The 10,515-nt window shown below is 40.7% G+C and overlaps 1 protein-coding gene across 1 annotated transcript in view; it reads right to left on the bottom strand.

The window, feature by feature from the left end:
* The window catches only part of SPATA16 (spermatogenesis associated 16), a 247,266-nt gene extending 238,531 nt beyond the window's left edge, over positions 1 to 8,735 (bottom strand). Inside the window, exon 1 of the mRNA XM_003794288.1 lies at positions 8,122 to 8,735. Within this exon, the coding sequence (XP_003794336.1) occupies positions 8,122 to 8,733 (612 nt within the window). The 5' untranslated portion in view covers positions 8,734 to 8,735. The remainder of the gene's footprint in view (positions 1 to 8,121) is intronic.
* Between the last annotated feature and the right edge of the window lie 1,780 nt (positions 8,736 to 10,515).

Raw genomic sequence — 10,515 nt, 5'->3', positions numbered from 1 at the left:
CGTCATTGTTGTTTGGCGGGTCCGGGCTGGGGATTCGAACCTGCCACCTTAGGTGTACGTGGCTGGCGCCTTAGCCGGTTGAGCTATAGGCGCCGAGCCTTCCTGTCTCTTTCTAACAATATTCAACGTGAAAAATATTTCAATCCTTTAAGCAATAGTCAGTTCTTCTCTGTATATCTTAAATATTTTATTTCACTGGGGTTGAGATCATGACCACCCAGATGACCCCCAAATGATACTACACTAAAATATGTAGGGAGTCTTTCTAAATGTCCACTTTTAGAGGAAAAAAACCTTTCAAAATGCAAATAATAGGGCTGAGCTCACAGGTTTGAGACCAGCCTGAGCCAGAGCGAGACCCTTATCTCTAAAACTAGCTGGGAGTTGTGGTGGGCACCTGTAGTCCTAGCTACTTGGGAGGCTCAGGCAACAGGATCACTTGAACCCAAGAGTTTGAGGTTGCTGTGAGCTAGGATGCCACAGCACTCTACAGAGGGTAACAAAGTGAGACTCTGTCTCAAAAAACAAAAGCAAACAAACAAAAAATATATAATAATACACTAAAAATAAAAGATAAATAACCAAAAATTACAAATGACATCTTGGAATTCAGGCAGCAGGAATTCCTTGTCTCTAAACTCTGGCTCCTTGAGGACAGGAACCACATTTTATTTTTATTTGTATTCCCAGCATTTGGTATTATGTCAGGCCAACATAGCTGATAAATCTTAGTGGTATTCACACTTTTTCTTATAATGGCAAATTCTAATGTTCTAAAAATTTGTCTTATATAGTGTGTCCATAAAGTTCATGTGTGATTTAAAATAGATAACTATCAGGGCCAGGTACAGTGGTTCATGCCTGTAATTCCAGCGCTTGGGAGGCTAAGGCGGGTGGATTGCCTGAGCTCACAGGTTCGAGACCAGCCTGAGCTAGCCTGAACCAGAGTGAGACGTCATCTCTAAAAATAGCTGGGTGTTGGGGAAGGTGCCTGTTACAAGTACCAGGTACTAGGGAAGCGGAAGCAAGAGAATCACTTAAGCCCAAGAGTTTGAGGTTGTTGTGAGCTGTGACAGCACAGTCCTCTACCCAGGGTGACATAATGAGACTCTTCTCAAAAAGCCCAACAACAACAGCAATAAAAACTGAAATGTCTAATCCTGAACACATGGAGTTCCACAGTCAGTTGTACCCAGCACTTAAGAAGCAATGGGCTGTTTCCAGCACAATAACGGACCATCTCCTAGTTTTTGCATGTAGGTGAAGACTTATACAGTATTTTATAAGTAGCAGTTAATAGTTCAAATGGTGTTTGATGTCGATCATTGCTTCTCAGAAAGAAATAAAATAGAGAACAATGCATTATGTTGGCCTTTGATTTGAATTTTAAACATCATTAAAACACTATAAATTTTTAATGTTAATCAAAGGGGAAAGGGCTAAGGATTACAGAATGATGGTAAACATGGAGTTGGGCAAAGTTCTGTTAGTGTTAAAGTTTTAAATTAAACAGAAACTATAGAGGGAAATGAGGCACTTGAGGAACACCATGGCAACTTGTACATAAAGCTAGACTTCATGTTTTCAACATGCAGTTCTTGACATCCTACGTGAATTATGATAATTCCTGCTTGACAGTGGTTTGAGGGGTTAGGAAGTTGCTGAAGTCAAATGGCAATTAGATGCCATTTGTTAAATTACATTATAATGTAACATTTTAAAATTATAATGTATAAAGCATCAAACACAGGTGATCTCCCACCTGTTAAAATTCAATTAAAATTTATTCATTAAAATTCAATACTCTGTCATTCACAGCCCCAGACCTGTGTGGCCCCTGGACTGTGTGCTGAGTGCACTGAAGTGCTACTGCCGACCTGGTCCCAGCAAAGGCCAGCATCTGAGAACATGCTACGGGTCCAGCATTAATCTTGGCTACTCTTGGCTCCAGACCAGTAGCACGGACGACGTCTGTGACATCTGGTGCCCTGCCACAGACTCTGAATCTGCATTTTTAACAAGCTTCCTCTGTGTCTTCATACATCTTAAAATATGTAAAGTGATGATGTAAAGAAGTGTGAATGTGAAATCAGGGCAGCTGAACTCAGTCTCAGCTGTGCTACAAACCAGCTATGTCACTGTAAGTCAGTCATTTAAGTTTGGGGAGGTGGGGCGCCAGATTTTTCTCTGTAAAATGGGGATAGGAGCATTACTCTAATTATTATATGAATAAAAATGTCTGGAACCCAGCAGGGTAAGTTTAAGGAATGCCTACTGAATTCATTACAAATCCACAAATGTATGATAAGATAGCTCAGGCACTTGGAGGATTTGCTGAACTCTCACATTCCATATTATGCTGCATCACAGAAATACCCATGTTAGAATCCATTTAATTAAGCTTTCTGGGATATCCACATTTTTATGCCCTAGAGATTTGCTACAGAATTATTTTCAGCAGATCAATTATAGGTGAGGCTGCCCTATAATGAGATATATTTTCTACTTCATTAAATAAACCCCCTTGAATGGGTTCCGAAATGGACTTGCCTCATATGAAATTCCATTATCCTGGAAATAATCTCATAAGAAGGCTCTGGTGCAGGTTCAACTGTGCTGGATACCTAATGTTTACCATAAAGGGAATGTGTTCTAGAACAGTGATTCCCAAAAGCTGGTTCTCAGACCAGTGCTTTACTGACCCAAGGGGACATGAAAAGTAAAACAACTTAGCTTTTAATAAAATTTTAGGAAAATCTATTTTAAAATTTTCCTTCATTCTGAGTGTATGACCTTTCTATTTTCTTTCTACCTTTTCAGTGTTCAACTGCTCCATATTTAATGAATTACCACATGGTAATTTTCATGCTGTTCTTCCATAATACAAATGCAATGTCAATCCACTCCCCTCACTTATGTAAAAAAGTAATTTATAGGTTCTTGAAATCCAAAAATTCTGAATTATTATAATAGAAACATCTGTGTAAAGGGAAATCCTTTCCTATGAAATAAGGATCAGAGAGAAAACATTTTAAATTATAAAATGTAGGGAGACAAAGTGACAACACGTTAATTGGAGGGCAAATCTGCTCTGTGTAGGCACATCACAGTATACGGTGCTTCTCAAACTGCAGCCTGCACTGGGACCAGCTGGGGTTTGTTAAAATGCATATTCCGATTCTGCAGAGCTGGCAGCATATTTTTCCAACCAGCTAGAAAGCAAAGCCAAGACATAGAAATTATGCTGGTGAGCTCTGACCACCTGCGTTCAGCTCTGACCACCCCCCGGCTCCAGCACTTGTAGCTGTCACCCCTTGAACAAGTCACTCAATCTGTCTCTTTCTTTCAGTTCTCTCATTATAGCAAAGTAGTAATCGTCCTACCTCAGAGACTTGTTGAGACTTGTGAGAACAAAATGGAATAATGAATGTAAATATTCCCAGAACAAAAATACGGTGCCTGACACGTAGAAAGAGCTCGATAAATGTGAGTTCTGACTTTAACTTCACAGATCAGGGTCTGGAGCACAAGATATAAGAGAAGGATTAGCACCTCCAGGGGTTGTTACGTGGCGAAGCAGCAGGTTCGGGTTTGGTGAGGGATAGGTTCAGTGGGATTGCTTGAAGCTGTTGGTTTGGGATTGCTTGAAGCTGTTTGATTTATGTCTATTCTATTTTAATTAAATATGTATAAGTAAAAATAAAAATGATGAATATAGGGTGCATATAGATTTGTTCTCATTCAAAAGATGGAAGCCTCCCAATTACCAAGATTTGGGATGAAGGTTGAGATGGTATTATTGTTTAGCTTGCATGCCACACACTTAGAAGAATGTTTGACAATATTGTTGAGTTTTTTTCCCTATAAATGGCATACTACCTCCTTCAACCTTTAATTTTTCCTAATTTATTAATTAATCTTTCTCTACTTTTTATTGACAGCCAAACAATTTATTAAAGAGCAGTATGTATTGCCTAATATGCAAATACAACTGCATGAAGTCAGTCTTATATTTTTCTTCTTAGAAACCCTACTGTTGTTATGTTGTTATGGTGGGTGAATTTGAATGCTATCTTTTAAAAATTACAGAGAATAGCATCAAGGCATGAAATATGCTATACTATGAATTTGTGTTTCTGTCTTTCCTTTTACCCTTTGCCCCATTGGCGTGACTTCTGAAACACAAGAACAAATGATTTTAGCAATTTTTTTTTAATAAAGCAAATGAATTTAAATGACTAATTTTAGTGAAACTTGAGAAAGAGTGATGATTTGGACAAAGAGCTAAGGATTAGTCTTGCCTACATACCTGGTTCAACTTTAGTTTAAAAAAGGATACAGAAATAATTTATTTCATCAGGCACATTTAAATAAATGCCTGCAATGTTATGAAATCCAAAAAAACTAAAGTCAACTATTCTTTGAAAGTTAAACTGTGTCTTCTGAATCAGTGCACACCATTTTATCTTAATTATTATGAAATGTTATAAGTTTACTCATCTAGGTAATGACTATGTTGTGAAAATAAAAGGAGTTAATATTTTATCAAGAGCACACAGAAAACACACACAAATAGAATACCCCTAATGGGTCTGTAAGGTACATTGGCAATCACTGTGCCAGTCAATGAGTATTTGCAAATCTCTAGGGCCTTGTCCAGTTCTTACATTTGTGTGTCTTTTTGTGGTCTTACTTTTAGCCACACCCCTCTTCTGTGTATGCCTGTAACTGACTTTATATAGCTATTTGACAAGCATTTTCAGTGCCTCACCACACTCCCCCAATAGTAGGCATCCCCCCGGAGGCACGATGTCCTCCCCCATCTATGCTCTCCTGCTTCCTCAGGCAGAGGAATGTCAGGGCAGTCTGGAATGAAGGCTGCAGGACCCTGCCCCCTTGCCAGGGATGTGTGGCTGCCAACTATATTCTGGTCAATGGGGAAAAATGGAAGTTGTGGGTGCAGCTTTTGTGAAGTGTGCTGATAGGGACACAGTGTGCCTCTTCTTCCTTTCCCCCGTTTGTGGCCAGATGTGGATGTGCTGACACCAGCAGGAGCAGTCATTTTGGATCAAAAAGTCAAAGCCACTTTTTATGGAACAAAATATGTGGCATCTGCCTGTCAGACTGTCTCAGTCTTGACCACCAACCTTCATGGGAGGAAGAAATAGGCTGCAGACACCTTCAGTCCAGGTTTCCCGACACTTGCAGCCAAACCTAACCCTGGTCACACACTCTCACATATCTGCCTTTTTATCTGTCTTTCAAGCACGATCATTGTCATCATGCCTCAGTTTCTGCTACCCATTTACATCACTCCACTCAAAGCCGTGTTGGGGCCTAAGGGAAAGGGAGAGATGCACGAAATAGTACCTGAGAGCACTCAGCACTGAAGGAGTTAAATTTGGAAGTTAAATTCAGAAAAAGAAGTGTTAAAGAAACCACACATCTTTTCTATTCACAGTAGTTTTGTTTTACTAAGAGACATTTTAGGTAAAATTTCAAAGTTAACTCTCAAGATAATTGGACAAAAGCTAGGCCAGATGTCTGAGCTAAGTTTTGTCCTCTAAATAATTACCTTTGTTAATTACTGGTAGTTAGTGTCAGCATCTGAAACTTTCCTAAAAACCCTGGGGGAAGGAGAGAGAGAGAAGCAGGAGGGAAAGAGAAAGAAAGAGAAGGAGGAGAGAAGACAGACACTTTCCAGGACAATTATGTAGTGGGGTTAATAAAACTTGATTCAAATTTTAGCACTGGATTTTATGAAAAACTGTCTATTACTTTCAGTTAGCGCAGATACCTTTGGCTTTCATCTAGAGGTATTTTAAAGCTTTTATAGTTTTTTTTAAATTTTATGCTTTTCTTTTTCATTGTGAAAATGATTATTTTTCTTTATCTGTAAAATTACATTTAGCCCTCCCCCAACTGGGAAGAAAAGTCCAGGTGAAAATGACCCTGGCAGGCCCAGTGCAGTGGCTCATGCCTGTAATACCAGCACTCTGGGAGACCAAGGCAGGTGGATTATCACTTGAGGTCAGGAGTTTAAGACCAGCCCAATCAGCCTGAGCCCAGACTAGCCCAACCAGCCCCAGAGAGAGCAGAGTGAGACCCGTGTCCACTAAAAATAGCAAAACTAGCTGGACGTTGTGACAGGTGCCTGTAATCCCAGCTGCTCTGGAGGGGAGACTCAGACAAGCAAATCATTTGAGCCAAAGAGTCTGAGGCTGCTGCGAACTGTAATGCCAGGCTCTCCACCCAGGGTGACACGGGAGCTCATGGAGTCTTTCATTAGCATTTCCTTATCAGTGGTTCTCAACCTGTGGGTCCCGATCCCTTTTTAGCAATGAAAATACATTGTGGCATTAGGAAGGTTGAGAACCACTGCCTTAGATGGTGGTTGCTGGGCTTTAGCTCAAAGGACAGCAGAGGATTCTCTTGGTGACTTACAAATAACATAGATTTTTCAGCATCTATCACATGGTATGAAGTTCATGTAGTGTAGAGGGCACTTTATGAGAATGGAAATGTCTACAGGTGAACCTACTGTTCATGTGCTACATAATCTCTTCATATCTCTCCTGGCCTCCTTTTTTGTACTTAGCCTCTTGTTCAATACCTTGGGGCCCCCTTGTCTGGCATTGTCTATTAATAATTCATGGTGTATGTAGTCATTTTCACTGGCTGGTGAGTGACAGTGGGCATAACACTTTACTCAACCACCACATCTCACATGGACTCCAGCTCCCCTCACCGGGGCAGGTCAGCTACTCCTCGTGGCATCTGCATTTAAACCTTCACAGGTTGGCCCTCCTCAGATGGTTGGAGGGGAGGAATCATGTCTTTACCAATGTGAAGCAGGTATGTGTTGCATATGCTCAAACAGCTTTTTGAAAGTTCTTTTGGTAATTAATGAAATAGGCAGTTAGTAACACCAGGCCAAAGGGGCTCTGGCTACATCGGTCCGTCCTCCTACACCAGTGTTTTCCAAACTTTTAAATCTCATGGCACACTTGAACCCAGAGTTAAACTTTTGCAGCACAATTACATTATATTTATTTTAAAAAAGAGTGGAAAAAAGAATATACTTAATGTGCTTTGAACTGTTTTCAAAAATAATTTAAGTAATGATCTTTAAAAATATGTGATGCACACCTAAGATCCTCTCAACTGCACACCAGTGCTGCACACAGGTGGAGAATCGCTGTTCTGGGTGCTCAGTGAGTCATGTGGTAAAGCAATTTCCCCCACTAGTTTGCATCTTGGTGGTGATTCTCAAGTTTATTTCAGTCCATGGACTACTTCTTATGCCAAGATATTGACAAATTGACCTACTTAACAAACAGAAAAATAATTATTTATTTTATTTTATTTTTGAATGATCTACTATTTATTGATTTCCGTTAAAAGTATACCAAATGCTTTTCTTTCTCTCACAAAGCAAGATGCAAAGTAATACTGGGATACCAAGAGGTGATATACTAGAGTTTCTGCCTTTATGGATTTTATCAAAATTACTTTATTATAATTACTAAGCAAGCTTTTATTCCAGATTTATTTGAACCCCTTAGTGTGTGCTCATGGTAGGCACTTCACCTTGGCACAAAATATTTGCTAAGAAAATCAATTATTTATAAGGCATTCTAGAATTGGAGAGGAAATAAAGTGTCCTTTTGTTTTAAATAAATATCCTGTATAAATTATCAGCCCATACTTAAAAGTAAAGATGGTTATGTTCAATTCTGAAGACCAAATGCCCAAGTGCGGACAGTGCACACACTCATTAACCCCCTATGTTTAGAGAATCTATACTGCACCCATCATCATTGTGCTAAAACAGTATAGCTTTTACAGTATACATCTAAATTACACAACTAACTGCATTTTTAATGTATGTTACCATTCACTGGAGGGTGTGTAAACAGAGAAAAAGCATGAGGTGTGCTCTTGGGTTATTTCTGCAGGTCAAGTGCTCACAGACGTGTTAATTTGCAGCGCAGCTCATACACGTCCCGACACCACCATCATGGTCAGCACAGGACGGTCAGAACCACTCACTGTAACTGCAACTTCCCTTCCCATTTCACTGCTTTCTGTCACCAATCTGTATTTTCTTTAACCCCATACCTCAAGTGCTGTTCTGAACTGTCCTGCCGCCACAGCATATTTCTTTTGTCTATAGCAAGAGCTGGCATCCTTTAAGGCCACCTGAAGCCACTTGTCAATCTGAGGCAGGAATCTGAAATTAGGTGCACTCACAGGGTCTACTACTTCAGCCGCTCTGCATGTTGGCTGAGTCCCAGCAGACGAGAAGGACTCTACAAACTCGTAGCTCACATCCTCTTCATCAACGTAGACCAACTTCATCTCCACATCCATTACGTTCTTTAAGGGGATGTGTGGCAGAGGCATGCTGATTAACTGACTGTCAGGTTCCATTATCTTTGCCTCTTTCTTTCCAGCTGGCTTTTCTTCACCGTCTGCTTTCCGTTTAAAGGCCACTTTCTCTAAATCATTGCTTTGTTTTTCTTTGATACTCTTTGTCATTTTTATTCTCTCAACTGTGATTTCTGCCTGTTTATCTCCACAGTTCTTCTTGATGTCTTGTGGCACTTCCAGGATGTGAGGTGGATTTGTGAAGGTGGACATTTTCTTGCTTGTGTTTGTCTTCAGAACAAGCTGGTTGTGAAGGGTCCGACTCCCTGCATTCTCCAAGCTCCTGCTGCTCCCAGTATCCATTGATGCTGGCTGCACTCCTGTGGGTGAGAAGAGGGGAAACAATTAAAGTAACACTTTCAACCTCAGTGGTTTGGACTATAGCCAAATTCCCTTAAAACACTCTTTTATTCATTGTATGTATTTGTTGCCTTGGAAGTGCAGCTGCATTTCCATCATGTGCTGAGCATTTCACTAGGGCAGGATGTGCTTCCATCTCAGAATCCAGAAATAAGAACTTTTAAAAAACACATTTAGACATTACCTTAAAAAGTAGTCACTTATAGCTGAACAACATTGAATGAATATTTTTATATGGTGCCCAAACCCACTAAATAGAAAAATCTCATACATAGCTATTATAGACAAAAAAAATACCCCCCCCAAAGCCATCTTGATATTAATTTCCTCAGAAAGGCAGGTGGTCCAGAACTCTTATAAAATACAGTACTAGCAAAGTAGAGTTAGGAGTCCAAAGGAACCACAGCTGCTTCCCCTGAAAAGCTTCCAAAACCGTTGTGGACACAATGTACTTCAGTTTGTTTCTTCCACTAAAAGTGAAAATCTCAACTTCAGACACCTTTAAAGACTAGTGTTCAGAACAGACTTGAGAGCAGAGGAACGTGCCTCAGCCTCCCCCTGACATGGCCATATACTCAGCTGGGTCTCCTGCATTAATATTTTTTAAGCCATAGTACCAGCATTGCACATTGTATGACATAAATATGAGGCACTTTCCAAAAGCACTAATGCTCACAACATACAGCTAATAGTCTTTTAGATCCAAGTTTTCTGCATACTTTTACGTACTTCTACATTTATTTCAAGAAGTAAAATGTCCTAAAATCTAATAATTATTCCGTATGGCTGGTTTCTACCATTTTGGACTCTTTCAGGTATCACATCACATTCTGTCCTAAAAACAACTTCGTGGGGTATGTAGGAACAAGGATGACACTTCTGCAAAGACACAAAGGGACAAAGAGGTCGAGGTGCTTGTCCAGGGTCGCTCTGCCCTTTGTTAGCGGGAGTTGCCTGTTCAGACTGCCCTTTCCTCCCTGGGACTGCGGCTCCCCAGCTCCGAGCTGGACGCTCCCTCTACAGGGAGTCGCTCTTTAGCAAAGCTAACAGCACACTTGTCTCAAACCACAAAGAGAGGAAAGAACCTCAGGGGAGAGGACTGCCCATGATGCCAACAACGGGACAAAAGCTAACCTCTGCACTGCTTCTGGTCGGCAGGGACAGTGCCCAGCTCGCGATCGCATTGCCGTTGTTGATGATTTTCATCTGCTTGATTGGAAGGCAGCAGTTTGCCTCCAAGATGCTCAAAACACCCTGCGCTGTGACCCAGTAGAGCATCAGGGAAAGTGGAGGAGGAAAGGAAAGGGTACGTAGGGCGGCTCTACCCTGTCTCCCGGTGTAAATATGCGCCAGGGAAGAGGGTCCAGGTCCCGCGTGGAGGAGTCAAGGGGTCAGCTTGACAGTCTTCACCACCTCACAAAGAAAGATCGCACTCCAGTAATTCTAGTAACAGCTATCTTGGTTATTAATTTGCAAAAGTTAAATACTAAAATTATATTTCCCTGGCGATTTATACCAACATATTGAGAGTTGTGGTTCTATGAAGTGGAATCATTTAAAAAGTTGAAATTTTTGTCAGTTTCTGTGTAAACGCAGCGTAAGGGTCACTCAGACTATGCCACCGGGCAGGGAAAGGGGAAGCTTTCTGCTTCCAGTAAAAAGGTTTGCGTTTGGTTTCTTCTTTCTTAACAGTTTACAATCATCCTGCTACTTGCTTGCATACCT

The sequence above is a fragment of the Otolemur garnettii genome, unplaced genomic scaffold (assembly GCF_000181295.1).
Source record: "Otolemur garnettii isolate 467f Iridium unplaced genomic scaffold, OtoGar3 scaffold00078, whole genome shotgun sequence".
In the NCBI taxonomy this organism is placed as follows: domain Eukaryota; kingdom Metazoa; phylum Chordata; class Mammalia; order Primates; family Galagidae; genus Otolemur; species Otolemur garnettii.
The sequence above is the reverse complement of the archived record's forward strand: the minus strand, read 5'-3'. Positions and strand labels throughout refer to the sequence as shown.